Source organism: Podarcis muralis, chromosome 15 (assembly GCF_964188315.1).
Source record: "Podarcis muralis chromosome 15, rPodMur119.hap1.1, whole genome shotgun sequence".
Lineage (NCBI taxonomy): Eukaryota > Metazoa > Chordata > Lepidosauria > Squamata > Lacertidae > Podarcis > Podarcis muralis.
In genome coordinates, this window is record NC_135669.1 from 3,321,175 (window position 1) to 3,338,049 (window position 16,875).

General features: G+C 46.2%; 1 protein-coding gene across 1 annotated transcript in view; it reads right to left on the minus strand.

Annotated features, from left to right (window-relative positions):
* Positions 1 to 12,883, minus strand: part of LOXL2 (lysyl oxidase like 2) — a 75,646-nt gene extending 62,763 nt beyond the window's left edge. The window contains exons 1-2 of the mRNA XM_028707364.2: positions 12,741 to 12,883; positions 1,724 to 2,163 (exon numbers count right to left, since the gene is read on the minus strand). Of these exons, the coding sequence (XP_028563197.2) occupies positions 1,724 to 2,075 (352 nt within the window). The 5' untranslated portion in view covers positions 2,076 to 2,163; positions 12,741 to 12,883. The remainder of the gene's footprint in view (positions 1 to 1,723; positions 2,164 to 12,740) is intronic.
* Positions 12,884 to 16,875: the final 3,992 nt, after the last annotated feature.

Genomic DNA, 16,875 nt, shown 5'->3' on the forward strand with positions numbered 1-16,875 from the left:
TTTCGATTACTGTGGCTGAGTGGTCATATATTCTCCTTCCAAGATATCAGGGTGGTCCAACTTTCCATAACAAGATGGAACTCCCGGGGGGTGGGGAGGAGCAAGGCCAAAATTTGATGGCCCCTCCTGGAAGAAGGTGCAAGGCTCTGGCAGGTCCTAGAGCTCTACCACCTTCTTCCCAAAGCTGTCAATGCATTAGCTAGGCTTTGAGAAGGAGCCTGCACAAAACCCTCACTCCCTCACTCCTTTCTGTGTCAATCATCTGATGGTGCTGTATCAGTTTACAAGGGTCAGGATAAAGTGACCTTTATCACAGGTTCCTCTCATTGAAACCTGCAAGAGTATCACTTCACAATGCAGCAATGTCACTAAATTCCACTAGTTTTGCTGATTAGTCCACAGCCTCCAATTATCCAGGCTGAAAAATCATCCTTCTATATTTAGCAGCTTTCACATCTATCCAAAGGCACCAACTACTCAATAAACAGCTGTAGAGGGGGGTTCAGTTTAACCACTGACTGAGTCATCTAAATGGAGAGGGGGGTATCAGGATGTGTGGTATAGCGGCTATAGTTTGGGACTTAAAGCAGAGAGACTTGGGTTAAAACCACCACTCAGCATAAGGCTTACAGTACAAGATGACTTTAAGCCAGTTGGTCTGTCTCTCTCAACCTAAGCTGGCAGTGGCCCTATCATACCTCAGGGTGAAGTGAGGTACGGTATGTCTTCAGGCAACACCATGAAAGGTGGAAGATAGATAGGCAGCAATTAGTTTCTGAATGGGGCAGCAGGGATTTTTAAAGTACTAGCCCTAGCTGGAGTGGAAGTGGGATGCCACTTGGGCAACAAAAGGGCCTAACCTACGTTGTAGAGTGGTTGTGAAACTAAAAAGGTGGTAGTGTCCTGAAGTGGAGGACAAGGCTCTGATAGTATTCAGGCTAGATGCAGACCTGCACTTAGCTCCGAAGTTGGTCCAGCAATGAACAAGCTGAAACCCAGCCCTTTTATAGCAAGCTCACCAGGCTGCTAGCAACCTAATTGTTGATATCACCTGTGCTGCAAAATGCCGCTCTAATTAAAAGGTTCCATCCCTCTCTAGCAGCGGCGTAGCGTGGGTTGTCAGCACCCGGGGCAAGGCAAGTAATTTGCGCCCCTAACCTGTGGATTTGCGCCCCCTAACCCGTGGATTTGCCCTAACCCCAGATGTTGTGCCCGATGCGGCCGGCCCCCCCTGCACCCCCCACGCTATGCCACTGGGGGGGGGGAAGACCCATGTGCCCCACCTTCAGGAAAGGTGAGATAGAAATGGAGCCACAAGGTAGTTTACTGTTGTTATGAATTTCTTGGGCTTTAGAGCCACTCAGTTCATAGCATGCAGCTTGAGTTAAATTCTTCCCCCAACCACCCCATCAAATGAAAATTCATGCTCCTTCTTTTCTTTTGGTTAATATTCCTCTTTGGCAGGTTCTTTTAATGGGCTGGAAAAAATTCTTCCTATGAAGTTCCAGGATGTGTGGGTAGAAACCTCTGGCTTTTGTGTGCCTGCAGTGTAACCTGCTCTACAAAGGCTAAGAGTCACATCCATTGCTCTGCCCACCACTGCTATGTAGACCCCTAAGAAAATGTGTATGAAAAAGGTTCCTTGTCTCTGGGCTAATGTTTGCTAGCAGAAGGCAGGAGAAAGCAAATGCTCTTCATGCACAGGAACAAGGAAAAGCCGTACCTTCACCCTTGCCATACTTAGAAGCAGGGCTCCAGGACACGGCCTCCACGTAGCCCAGCTGCCGACAGACCACGTGCGCAGCGTGGATGGTGAAGTCGTCGTCACACACAGTGCCCCACTCTCCGTTGTAGAAGACTTCCACCCGCCCTTCGTTGTGCTTCCTCTTCTGCCCTGACAACCGCAGCTGGATATGAGGGACGTCGGCCGGCAGGGGAGGCAGCTGCTGCGGAGGCTGTTGCTCAGGGTAGTGCGGCCAATGTTCATATTGGGCCAAGGTCAGGTGGCTCAGGCATGCAAAGAGGAGCAATGTGAGCAAAGAGTGGTTTGGGCTGAAATCTAGGAACCTTTCCATTTTGGGAAACTGTGGTCCCCCCAGAAGCCAAGTCCTTTATCAGCTGAGTTTAGTAGAGAGAGGATCAGGAGGCAGCTGGGCTGGTTTGCTGGAAGGAAAAAAATGGGCTGTGAGAAGGATGCCAGCTGCTAAAGATGGTTAAGCAATGGATTCAGCTGTTGCGAAACAAGCCTCCACTAGTGCAGCTGTTGCATTGGATTCCCTTAAACTCTGCAAGAGCCATGGCCCATGTTGTCTTAGTTTTTGGTAACGCGTAAGTGGCTTCCTGACTTCTCCCTGAAGGCTAGTTCACACATGCATCTCCCTCCCTCCCTCCCTGACTGCAGCATTGGATGGGGACTTCTGTGAATGCGTCATTGCAGGTATGACACCACACACATGCAAAAGGGCAATAAAAACACAGAGTTATATCCAACAGTGTCGCCTCCTCAGCACAAGGACATCTGCCTGGGCAAAAGGACTCCCTCTCCTCCTCACCCCACACTCCACATGCCGCAAATCTGCTCTGGTTTCCCCCCACCCCTCCAGAAACTATTTGGGGGGGGGGGTCATGAAGAGGACAAAGGAAGAGGAGAGAGAGAAGTTCCATTGAATAGAAATAAGTATTTGGGAAAAGGTATGACTTTGGTAGGTCCAACCCACAACACATTTTCTTTTTTAAAAGAATTTATAATCTGAAACACTCGTTAGCCCAGATTCCTTGGCTCCCTTGGTTCCAGATATGCTAAGATGGAAAGGAAGACACTCTCTGTCACCCATACTGTATAACATTTCACCTCTTTGGGGACCAAACCCTTGTATAGATGATGGGATATTTGTTTTTGTCCTGTACTGGTAGATCAACAACACTGAAATAAATGATATATCTGGAATTTTTTATTTTTTGAAAAATCTGACCTGCAATTTATACAAATCTAATAATTCATCATATATTTTGGATTTTTATGTGCTCAGTTTCTCCAGTGGGGAGAGATTGGTGGATTGGGGAATGCTATGGACACAGTGTATCTTGATTTCAGTAAGGCTTTTGACAAAGTCCCCCATGATCTTTTTGCGGATAAGCTCGTAAAATGTGGGCTGGACAAGGTAACCTAGGTGGATTTGTAGCTGACTGACTAATTGAACCCAATGAGTGCTCACTAACGACTCCTCATCGTCCTAGAAATGTGGCAAGTGGGGTGCCACAGGGTTCTGTCTTGGGCCCATTGTTGTTCAACATCTTTATAAATGACTTGGATGAAGGTATTGAGGAGGGGCTTATCAAATGAGCAGATTACACCAAAGTGGGAGGAGTAGCTGATGTTGCAGAAGACAGAGTCAGGATTCAAGATGACCTTAACAGATTGGAGAATTGAGCCAAAACTAACAAAATGAATTTCAATTGGGAGAAATGTAAGGTTCTATACTTAGGCAGGAAGAACCAGCTGCTCAAGCATAAGATGGGGGACACCTAGATTACCAGTAGTACATGTGAAAAGGATCAAGGGGTCTTAATAGACCATAAGTTTAACATGAGTCAACAGTGTGATGCAACAGCAAAAAAACTATTCTAGGCTGCATCAACAGAAGTATAGTGTTCAAGGGAATAGTCAAGGGAATACTCCCACTCTATTCTGCACTTGGGAGTACTGTGTCCAGTTCTGAGCACCACAATTTTAGCAGCATATTAGCATGCTGGAACATGTGCAGAGGAAGGCAACCAAGGCTCTGGAAACCTAAGCTTATGTGGAACAGTTCAAGGAGCTGTGGATGTTTAGCCTGGAAAAGAAGAGACTGAGAGGAGATATGTAGCCATCTTCAAATATCTAAAGGGTTGTCACATGGAAGATGGAGCAACTTGTTTTCTCCTGCTCTGGAGGCCAGGACTCGAAATAATGGCTTCAGGTGAAAATAAAGGAGATTCCGACTAAACATCAGGAAGAACTTTCTGACAGTAAGAGCTGTTCCAGCGGAATGGGCTGCCTCAGGAGGTGGTGGACTCTCCTTCCTTGGAGGTTTTGAAGCAGAGGTTGGATGGCCTGCATTGTTGAGATTCCTGGATTGCAAGGGGTTGGACTAGATGACCCTTGGGTTCCCTTCCAACACTACAGTTCTATGATTCTGTGGCTTGTGCTGAACCTCAGATGCCTGGGAAAGAGAGTCATCCCACTGCTTTCGCAGCCACTAGAGAGACTCACCACAATATCAGTCCGTTCCCCTGCCCTCCTCCTGTGTCTGGAGGACGGCAGGGGAATCTTCCAAACAAGGGGAATTTCCCAGGACTCACACTGAGCTTCAGGAAAAGGGCAAGGGAACTCTCCAGGCCAGCCAAAGCCAGCAGCCAGCTAAAAGTTGAAGGAGAAATAGTCTTAAGATGTTTAATCAATGAATCAAAAGGATGAGTTTCATTCAGGATACTCTGTTCCCTTTCCTGATTTTTGTTGTTGTCGTTGTTGTTGTTGTTGTTGTTGTTGTTGTTGTTGTTGTTGTTTTTCCCCACAATAGTCAGTTAACTTTCTGTAATGACTGAACATGCTTAACCTTCATTGGCCTGTTTTTAGGGCTGTTCAGTCCAACAGAAGGTTTTTCTCCCCAATGAAGTTGTGTGTGGTTTGTTTTTTTGTTTTTGTATTTCTGCAAAAGTTGGGGCTCTTCTGAGGTTACCAATAGCCTCCATCTTTTTGTGTGAGATGCCATTTTGGCGACTAAAAGAAAAACACCTAGAGAACTGAGTTTGCTGTTAGCATATATGATAAAATGCTGGATCCCCTGAGCACATCTGCTTCGTCTTCATTCCTGCCCTCCCAAAAAGAACTGATGTGGAGGATTTTGATCTGTTTAACAACCTGCACTGCCTGCTTGGTGCTGATGTGTGGCAGGGCCTTCGTGGCAGCGGCTCCCATTTATTAACATTCAGGAGGAATTTTAAAACACTCCTGTTCACCCAGGCATGTGTTGGCTGAGAGAGACCCCAGCAGCCTTGAGATTATTAGCTGTGTTGCTGTTTTAAAATGCTCTCAAAGTTTTCCTATGCTTGAAGTATTTTCATTTCATTTTAAATTGTATTACTCTCTGTTTGTAGTCCTGGGCTCCTCTGGGAGGAAGGGTGGGGTAGAGATGTAAAAAACAACAGAAACCAGTGATGATATAAGCAAACAGTTCCTTTAAACTGTGAGTTGGGTCACTCTCTCTCTTTCATTCCTTCTTTCTGTGTCTCCCTCTGTACCATGTTTAATAAAAAAAGAAGGAAGTGGCAGATCCTCAAATAAATAAATACTGTGGCCCACTGTTCACAATAGAGAGAATATCCCCCTCCCACAAGGCTCCTGAAATGATGTCATGTACGGAGTATTTCCATTACTGAATGTCTGGTTTTAACCACAGGACCACCAAAAAGACCCAGATGAGATTCTCCCCTCTCCACTTTTAGGGAGAGTGGCCTGCACCCCCTGGCTGTGCATCATTTTCCTCCCCGGCCAACAGTTTATGCTGGGGGTGGGGGGCAGGGGCTGAAACCACAGGGACATGCTCAGAGCATCTCAAGACCCTCTGATTCAGCCAGGGAGGGACTTAAAAAGACAAGGCAGAAACGTGAGCCTGGTTTCTTGGCCTCAAACTGAGCCGGCTGGTTCACTCGCTGCCAATTTCTTTTGTCATCCTTGCAACCGGCACGTGAAGCGGTCGGAAGGGCCATGTGTGTGGAATAGCTTCCACGTGAAGCGAGGCCAGGCAGCAGCGAGAGAAGCCCACCACTGGACTTCCCAGAGTAGGATTACTCTCCCTAGCAGCCGCCAAAACACAGGAAAGAATCAGCTCGTAAACAGACATCTAGGAAAGAGGCTGTTTTCAGCACCAAGTGCAAAAACGTGATAAGGGAAAGAGAAGACCAGCTTTTTGCTAAGTGTTGCACTCTTGGAGAACCAACGTGGTGCAGTGGCTGGAGGGTCAGACCTAGGAGACCAAAGTTCAAAACTCCACTTGGCCAAGAAGCTCAGTGGGCTGGTCACTGTCTCTCAGCCGACCCTGCCTCACAGAGGAAAGAGGGGATAATAAATGGATGGTGCTGCCGCTTTTGCTGACCTGCCTGATCACTCCAAAGGTCTAAACCAGGATCTTGTTTCCCACAGGGGCCAACAAGGAAAGGCACAAGCAGGGCATGGATGCAGCAGCTCTCTCCTCTTGTTGTTACCCAGCAACCGTTAAGGTAAAGGTAAAGGTACCCCTGCCCGTACGGCCAGTCGTGTCCAACTCTAGGGTTGCGTGCTCATCTCGCTCTAGAGGCCGGGAGCCAGCGCCGTCCGAAGACACTTCCGGGTCACGTGGCCAGCGTGACGAAGCTGCAGCTGGCGAGCCAGCACCGGCGTACCACACAGAAACGCCGTTTACCTTCCCGCTATAAAGCGGTACCTATTTATCTACTTGCACTTAAGAGTGCTTTCGAACTGCTAGGTGGGCAGGAGCTGGGACCGAACAACGGGAGCTCACCCCGCCGCGGGGATTCGAACCGCCGACCATACGATCGACAAGTCCTAGGCGCTGAGGTTTTACCCACAGCGCCACCCGCGTCCCAATTCCAGCAACTGGTATCTAGAGGTATACTGCCTCTGAACCTGGAGGTTCACCCATGTTTCCTAAAGAGCAATGTTAGACAAGCTTTGCAGGCCTGAGCTGATAGAGCAAACATGAGTTGCTTGCAAGAGCACGGCTTCTGTTCAGAATTCAAATAGAGACGCTCTTAATTCAAACAGCTGAAACTCAGATGGGGTTAGCATTACCAAAGCAGGTCCGATCATGCCATTTGGGGTGAGTGTAATTGTATGTGTAGGCCCCATTCCTCTACCTAGTTTTCCAAATATCTACAACCCCCATCATCCCTGATCACTGGCTATGTTGGCTGGGGGTGATGGCAGCTGTAGTTCAAAATAGCTGGAAGGCACCAGGTTGGGACACCTGCTGGTACCCTGAAAGGTACAATGTTTCTGGTTTTGAGAGCCCCGCTTAACAGGGCCATGCAGGAACCCCTTCATATCTGCGCCTTCATATCTGCATGCTGCGTGCTATTATGTCCTGCTCTCCTGAAAGCAGAAGCTTTAAAACAGTCACATGCTGAAAAGCTATTACAACAGATCCCCTCCTTCTACTGCCGGAGATGATTAATTGGGTTTAATAGCTTTTCAATGTGGTTTACCCTGGAAAAAATGGCAGTTCTTCATGTTTCAGAGCTTTGCAGAACCTTAGCCAGGTCAGAATCAAACATTGTTGGAGTCACGTTTCCTGCTCTGAGGAAGGATTCTAAGCATCTCAGTCCCCACCCACCCCTGCATCGAACTGGTGGGCATGTGCTGGTGAAAGAACTTATGATCCAACAGATACATTTGCTAATACATCCCACCCTCGCTGGGAAGACTGGGAGGAAGTAGCCTCTGGGCCTCCTGTCAGATGCTGTTGATGAGCAACTTCGAGGCCCCTACTTTCTCTTTTTAGGGTTATATTTAAACCTGGCAGGCCAGGCAGCCCTTCAAATAGAAAGCTGTCCTTTTACAGAGCACTATCACCTGTAAAGTGGCACACATGGCCCCCTGCACTAATTCTCCATCATGCTCAACAGGAAGTCATAAACCAGGAAGCATCTGCAAACAGGAAACATTTAATTAACATTAAAAAGCATCTTTGTGGAACGGGACTCGTGGGGATGGGGGAGTTCTATTTCATTTGCACTTTAATGAAAAACCACCTAATTCATACTTGTTCAACCAGTATGTGAACCAAAGCACAGCTACCATTTGAAATTTGCACTTCTCTGAATGTTGTCAGGCAGTTCTCCACCAACCAATGTCTTAGGGGGAAATGCATTAAAATGCAGACGAGTGAAAATGGCATGCAAAAGTGCATTATATTAGGGAAAATTGCTTGAAAATGTGCACATTAGTCAAGACTGTATACAAAAGTGTGTTTATTGGGAAGAATTTGAACTACAGTCCTGATGAATTTTCATGAGGATGAAAAAAACCAAACCCACAAATTGCTGTGGAAATGTGGAGAACAGAATTTAAGATTGGAAAAATGAGAAATTGAGAGGACCCAAACTGAACAGATTTCCTACTTATATTTCTACTCTTGAAGGCTGTTGGGTCTGGGTATTGCTAGATAATACAGTGCTATAAGATGGACTGTGTGGAACCTCCAACTTGGTTTGGCTTTCAGTCAATTGCCGAGAAAGCAGTGCCTCAGCATCGCTGCAAATTCACTGGAAGCAGCTCTCCTCATAAAAAACAAACCCAAATAAACAAAAACAAAACAATGCTGGCGCCACTGACCCAATCCACCATGAGCCAGGGTGACCCAACAACTAAGAAGACTAGCATACTAAAAAGCAGCACTTTAATGATTAAGAGATTGCGCTGCGAGTCAGAATATCCTGGATTCACCTTTCCCCTCAAACATGAACCAGCCTGGTCGCCTTATGCAATCCAGTGTGTATTAGTCTCAGCCTCCCCCCCCCCTGCACCTGCAATATGAGGATAATAATTCTGACCTCCCTTGCTAAGAATTATGATTATGAATACTATCACCACCACCATCATCATAATCTAAGAAAGGGTCATGGGTTTACAGGATCAGGCTATAAGATGTTCCTCCACAATGCTAAACTGTACAGACACGTCAGTTCTTGTGCCAGTTGAGACCTCGGCTTCCAAATGAGGTCATGTATGAATGCTGCTGCCGTCAGAGAACAGGGGCCGGCCATTCAAAGCCCCTACATTAACTACAAGAAGCTTTGTGAATTCCTTTGCAGTTTGTACTCTTACAAGAAAATCACAAAGGGGTAAAAGCAGAGCAGATTCATGGAGCTCGGCTGGACCCACTGGGAGAGAATTCAGCTTCCACAACATGATGTTTTTTTGCTGAGTGGCCAAAGCCTCCAATGAAGAAATCTTGATCCGGAATGCAACATAATAGGGCTTGCAAGTTTTCATGCTGAACTGGAAGCCCTGGTGCCAAGAGCCGGTGTTAAATCTCTGAGCCCAGGGAGCTGCATTCTGCCATGTCAGACAACTGGTCAACCTAGCTGAGCTTTGTCTACACCAGGGATCGGGAACCTGTGGCCCTTCAGATGTGTTTGGATCATGGGAATTGCAGTCCAACCGTGTCTGGAGGCTCCTAAGTTCCCCATCTGATCACAGGGTCTTCCCAGCCCTAGCTTGAGCTGCCAGGGACAGCACTGGGGGCCTTTTGTATGTAAGGGAGGTGGAGATGAGTGTGGACTGGGAATGGGACACTGCTTTCAAAGGGTAGGATAGAGTGTACTCTTTGCTGTTGAGTGAAACTTTCATAGCCAGAGCCAGCTTGAAGCAGTTTCCCTGGTCAGTGTGCTTGTGGTCCACTAAACTCTACATATCTCAGATAATGAGGTTTCTTTTCAGATCATTGTCCTTTGCCCTGACACAAACCAGAGACGAGCCAAGAGGTTCAAATGCTCTTGGGGGCTGATTTTCTCCTTCTAACCTTATCTTTTAACTTCTAGATCAGGGACATATCAGGGCTGTGCATTAAGGGCTTGTCCCTTACGTGAGGTGCACATAAAGTCACGTTTCCTGTTGCCTTCCTATTCATAGATGGTGAGGGTCTGCAACAGTGTTTGGAAAGTTCATTTTTAAACAGAACTAGTTCTAGTTCAGCATGTCCAAAAGGAACTAATTCCTGACCACACCCATCCCTTTACAAAATGAACTACTGTCATTCATGTTCAGTTCCCAGTTCCAGTTCACAAGACCCTCAGCAATTTTTCCTTCAGCATTCAGACTATTACAAGCTGATGTGCCAAAATATAGAATAGCAAGCCTAAGAAAACACAGTGGAATGTGAATTTTTAAATTTATTTCCCCCAACAATTATGATCTTTAAACTCAGGGTCTTGCCTGCCCATGAGGCAAGCTGGGGTGACCGCCTTGAGTGGTGGAAGCCCACAAGGTGGAGCCCCCACAAATGTCCCACCTCCAGTGGAAAACTGCCACGCCAACAGCACCAGTTTCCAGCAAGATCTCACCAAACATTTCTTACAAAAGAGGGTTTAACTTGAAGTGTGAACTGGAAAGCACCTATTTTCTAGAATCCAATCTTGTTTATCTTTAACCCCTGTATCTTTCCTTGCTGATTTCATTTACAAACACCATGATAGTCCGACTCCGAGTATACCCACTGAAATAAAAGACTTCAGTAGGTCTACTCTGAGTATGGCTAACATCAGATCTCACTCTTAGTCTTTAAGGTAACATAATACACCTTGCTTCTCCCCTGCTCCCCACAAAACAAAGAAACATAGGTACCCGGCCTGGGGAAAAACAGGTATTTCATCACATGGGCCAATGACACGCATGCCTCTCACACATGAGCAGGATGAATGACAACCTACACACACAGGACGTTTCCTACATAGAAGTGCCTTCCACACACACATTTGGTGACTCTACAGATAACCCACCCTACCTCCTCCTCAGCCCAGTCATCACCATCAACTTCTCCATGCTCTTTTATCTAAATTTTGGTCCTCCCTTGTGCATTTCCAGAGATTCCACACACACACTTCAGTAAGTGACACCTGTTATTTGATCCTCAGAAGAGGCAGGGATCTCCTGGAGCCACAAACCAAAGCACTACATAAGGGCTGCATTCAGTCCAGAAAGAATCCGTCAAATGACGTTTATATTACAGTCCCCTGAGTTCCCACATCTGGGAGTACTTTGGAAAAACCACACACACCTCTGATTCAGGATATTCACCATTTGAAGGCCACTCCAAATCCCTTTTGAGTCTGGCTCGGGACTGATGGATACAACTATCCATAGTGGGTGTTTTCAAACTTCTGACTTCCAGGAAATTCCCCCCTCCCCCATCTCTGTAGAGCCAATGTGGTATAGTGGTTATGATGTTGGACTAGGATCAGGGATCCCCACTCAGCCATAAAGATTACAATGTAACTCTAGGATTTAGCTGTGATTGCAGGGGGTTGGACTAGATGACCCCCAAGGTCCCTTCAAACCACCATTCTATGATTCTATCACTTTTATATGGCTGGTGCCCACTCCATGCCCCACTGCCTTCAGTTTGCAATGCACTTTTTTCATCCTCAGGTTGTGAGGTTATCAGTACTATTCATTCCCACTATTCGCCTTGTCTTTATCTATCAGATTCGCAAACACTGCACATCTGATTTCCTTACGCCAAACCCTTCTGAACATTCACTCTGAAGCCTGAGAGTGGCACCGTCAGGAGCGTCGTGAGGCAGAAGTTGAGGAACCCACTAAAGCAGCAGGGCTGGCTCACCAGATTTTGTAATAGCTGAATTGACACACAGAATTCTGACCTGTGGCTTCTTAAGGTGAAAGGAACACTACTAGCAACATTGCTGAATGCTTACTGCCCCGACCTCTGGGCAATTAGCAATCCTCTCTTTCGGCCTCTTTAGGTCAGGGTGGAAAGAGTCAGTTTGGCAAAGTCACAGCATTTTGATATTGGTATTTTTATATATAAAAAAGCATTTCCCATTAGCACATGCTGCTTCCCACCTATCCTCCAAGGACCCCAGAGCAGGGTTTGTAGCTATCTAGCTATTTAGATTTATTTTGTAAAATAAAATAAAATAAAACCATAAGTTCTTTCTGTCCTCACAACAGCCTTGTCAGGTAGGCTAGGGTGAAATATGTAGGCAGGCCCAGTATCCATAAGCGAGCTTTGGAGCTGATCAGGCATGTTTGAATTTGGGTCTCCTCAAATCCAGACGTTTATCTCCTCCTAATGTGCAGTATTGGCTCCCCTTGTCCAAGAACAAAGAATGGGAAAGTGGCTCTGTTCGCGCTCCCCTTACTCTGCATCCCGTGTGCTCCCACTGCTGGTTTGGGAAGAGGTTTGCTCATGAAGTTAGTCATAATCCATATCTATCCTTCATCCTGCACTCTTTCTTTGGCAATTGAGAAAACGACCTAGCTGCATTTTAAGTTGGAGTGCACTGAGTTGTAATGAAAACTTTTCCCACCATCCTGGCCCCACATATTATTCAGTCTGACCCAACGGAGCTTTATGGAAGGGTTCCCCCTCCCCTTCTCCTACATTTTATCCTCTTATGCCCGGGACAGTTCATGATGTTGACAGAAAGTTTGAAGGGAAGAGCAAATGGACTCTCAGGTCTCCAGCTGCTCTGTCTAAAGCGGCTGTTCAGAGGTTGATCTCCCCCGTCTCTGAAAAAGCATTCTGCCAGCAGTGCTACATGGCTGTCAACTTTTCCCTTTTCTTGCGAGGAATCCTATTCGGAATAAGGGAATTTCCCTTGAAAAAGGGGAAACGTTGACAGCTATGGCTCAGAACCCAGGAAGCAGCCAGTCCGGCGAGCCAGAGTTTTAGACAGGAGACGTCTTTCCCAGTCTTAGCTGGAGACCCCAAAGACGGCATCTGGGACCTTTTGCTTGCAAAGCAGGGGGTCTGCGGAGCAGCGCCCCACACTCTGCATGTTGACTCTTCCAGGTCTCTGAATGCAGTGCCTTTACCCCTGAAAAAAGGAGAAAGCGAGAGAGAGATGCATGTGCCCCCAAACACCCGCAGAGAGAGTAACTCTTCCTGGTTTGCTGCTGTCTCTGTAGCTCCATCAGTTTAAGTACAGGACATCATTAATTCTCTAGTGGTTGCTCTTACCTAGCAGTTCCTGGCAGGACACCTTGCGAGGAAAGGATCCTCTTGCATAAAGCGCCTCTCCCGGACTGAGCCTGGCAGCAGTTGAGAAGAGCCTCTTCTCTTGCACATTTCACAGGAGTCTTCCTCTCAGGGCAAACCCCTCCCCGGGCCCACCCCCTCACACTCAGCCAACACCAGCTGAGACTCAAATGGGTGATATCATGTGCTTTTTGGCTGTAATCTGAGATCTGCCTTGTGGCATTCCTAAAGCACAGGCATTGAAGCACGGGGGGGGGGGTGATGGGGAGGGGGCGGAACTGGCTACTTTCTAGGAAACATGCATTTAAAAGTTGGCGGCCGGCCGGGGTGGGGGCTGCTCTCTGCTTCGGATGATTCATACTTTATTTATTTATTTTTTTAAAAAAGAGATTTTTATTCATGATTTTCAACATACATAAAGAAAAAAAAAAGAACAAAAATAAACACACAATAGAAAAAAGCATACAAGAAAAATAGAAAAAATATAACATCATAGTCAAAATCTTACTTTCATGATTATTCAGACTTCCTCACATCTTCTGTTCCTGCTTTCCAAATTTAAGAAATTCTAGACAGCAATTTATCACCTTATTTCAGATACTTATTTGTATTTTCCAATTATTATGTTTCCTATTTTGGGTTAGCCTCCCAAAAACTTAAAACCTTGGTTTGAACATAATATTATTCAATAATTAACTTTAACTCAAATTTCACCATACTCTCGCATTCTTATTAACTAATTTACTGATGCCACCCTTATTTTTACTCTTTCATCCTCTTAACATTCATACAGTTTACAGTATTTTTGTAGATAGTCCTTGAATTTTTTCCAATCCTCTTCCACTGCTTCTTCTCCCAGGTTGCGGATTCTGCCTGTCATTTCTGCTAGTTCCATATAGTCTATCAGTTGCATCTGCCATTCTTCCAGCGTGGGCAAATCTTGTGTTTTCCAATATTTAGCAATCAATATCCTTGCTGCCGTTGTTGCATACATAAAAAAAGTATAGTCCTTCTTTAGCACCCTTTGGCTGACAATGCCCAAAAGCAAGGCCTCTGGTTTCTTGGGAAAGGTATACTTAAATACCTTTTTCAGTTCATTATATATCATTTCCCAGAAGGCTTTAACCCTAGGGCATGTCCACCAAAGGTGAAAGAACGTTCCTTCAGTCTCCTTACATTTCCAACATTTATTATCAGGCAAATGGTATATTCTTGCAAGCTTGACTGGGGTCATGTACCACCTGTATATCATTTTCATTATATTTTCTTTTAAGGCATTACATGCCGTGAACTTCACACCGGTGGCGGATGATTCATACTTTAATATGCCTATTGCACTGCAGGGGCAAAGGTGTGGGAAGGGATGTGAAAGGGGGCCAGGATAGTCATTTTATTTATTCATTTCATTCCTCTCTTGGCAGGATGTTTTTCAGGAACTACAATTGGTGATCACCTTTTATCACCTCCCCCCCCCCCCCCATTCTTGAGTCCTCAAAAGTGTGCGCTTTCTGTGTAAGTTTCTGGGAGACACGCACACAAAAATAAAATAAAATGACAAAACAAAGCCCGCAAATTAAATCAAAAACAACTTGAAAGCAGCACAATTTAAGAAACCAGCATAAAACAGCAGCTGTGAGTGGAGATTCCTGCTGGGATCCCTGCACTTCAGGGGGTTGGACTAGATGACCCCTGGAGTCCCTTCCAGCCCTACAACCCCATGATTTTTATGACATTCAGTGAAATCAAAATAGGCACCAGGTGAGTCTCCCTGGGAACTAAAATCTTGCAATTGAGGGGCCACCAACTACAGGCCCTTCCCTGAACAGCCACCCAGAGGAGGGCCTCTGTTGAAGGTCTTATTTGTGCAGGTAGGCACATTTGCACCAAAAAGTCATTTTCTTGACATGAAAGGTGGGATATAAATTCTTTTCATTATCGACACCATCCTCATACTAGTGGTATTCTAACCCCAAGAGGTGAATAGTGATGGACATAATTTCTAGGGAGGGAATGAAAGGCAAAAAAAGACTGCTGGCTCCAAGATTTGGGGTGTTGGATTTGGGGAAGAGACTCTCCATAAGCCTCTTCTATGCAGGGTCCTAATCCCTCCTCATATTTAATTAGTTTTCATTTGGTTTATCACCCGCCATTCACCAGCAGGTGCCAGGGTGAGTTACAACAATTAAAAATTCAATATGGAAAACAATGTTTAAAACATTACCATCTCAGGTGCAGAGTCAGTGGGTCTCAGATGTCAAATGCCAGGATAAAACATACAGTGGAAACTGCATAATGAAGGTGCCAGACAGAGCTCTGTGATGAGGGAACCCCACAGCCTCCCAGTTGCCAGAACTGCCCATTAATTTACTCTCTCTCATTGGGTACAGCTACCTGAAGATGAATGGAAAAGAGGATGCTCATTCCAGCCAGTCTTGTCCCTGCTCATTTGCTTAGACAAGATGAGGCAACAGGCGGCTAAAGTGAGGAGGAGGAGGAGGAGGAGGAGGAGGAGGAGGAAGCCCAGGGATTCTAGGTGTGTTGGCACCAGGGGCCCTCCTGGCATGGGAGCCTTGGCAGGGGCCTAACGAGGTCCTCCACCCCCACAGACTTGTCATAGGGGTTACCATAGGAGTCCCAATTGTGCTTGGTCCATAAGCACATTTCGAATTTTGAGGCAGCACTAAGGGCACCACCGCAAAATGGCTGTCAGGGAGTGTGGGGGGGGGGGAGGCCCATTCTCAAAAGGCAGACAGAAGGAAACTGGTGAGGCAAAAAAGACTAGGAAGGAAGTGAGTACAAAGCAGAGGTCAAGTCTGAGTCCCAAAACACAACAGCAAATCCTTGGAACCTATAGCTTTCTGCTCCCTTTCACAAAAGGCCAAAACCCGAAACAAATAACATTTCACAGAAGGCAAACTCTTTCTCTCTGTCAGCCAACTCATGCCACATCTTTCTCTCTCCCACAGTGGATCATTACCCAGACACACCTGCCCCTCAGGGCTGCTCTCTGTCCTGTCCCCCCCCCCCCATCTCTCCCATCAATGCTACTCCATTTTTTAAATCCCATTTTCTGTCCTCGTGGTTGCTCCATTCCTCCACCATACTGCACCCCAGGTAAATGGACATAAGATTTCAGCCTGCCTAACAATGCAATCTTTTGCAATTTTACTCAGTTCAGTGAGATTTTCTCCCAGGGTAAGAGTGAACAGAATTGCAGCCTTTGTCAATACAGAATCTTTAATTTATTCCATAATGTTAATCCCTAAAATATAAATGATTGAGTGGTACTGTTTTGAAAGTGCCCTTAAGTATAAGCAGGGTCTAGGCATGCAGGAATTAGGTAGCGAAATAGACCAGATTACTTACCGCTACTTTAAAAAAAAATACTCCATGCAAAAGTATAAAGTGGTCACAGCATGGACTTCTGCCACCCGCTTTTCCCAGCCCAGGAATGGCCATAGCTAGCCAACCATCTGCAGCTGTCTGCACACCGTCTGCACTACTGAGGCCAACAGCTTAGAATGGAGATGTACCTCCAGACTATGCAATGGCTATGTCTGAGGAGAGCTATTCCACCTAGAACAGATGGTCTAGCTAATTCTGGGACCCAGGAGCCAGCTACCCAAAGAGCAAGTCTTACCAAGAGTCAGCCTCAGTTTACTGCCCCTCATCAAACACATGCATAGCCTCTCTGGATTCGGATGCAATGAAGAGATACAGCTGGGTGTCATTTGCATATTGGTGGCATCATGTGCCAAATTCTTGGATGCTCCAATTTTAAGAGCATGGGAGACAAGATGGAACCTTGCAGGATCCCACAACTGCCAGGGGCCTGAGATACTGCTGCTGTCTGACTCCCTACTGTCCCTGAATGCTATTTTATTGTAGCAACTCTCTAGGTAGGAGCAAAACCAGGGGCACCATCTAGGGGTAATTGGGGGCCTGCACCCCCCAATCCTCTTTTCAAGGGGATTGGACCTCCTCAAACTTCCATGGTGAAGGTGCCCTGGTGATCTCAAAGGAACGCGCCAAAGCTGCCAAGAAGTGGGTACAAGGGGTGCTGATGTACCAGGCTCACGGGGGAAAGAAACCACGTACATTTTTGAAAAAGAGTATG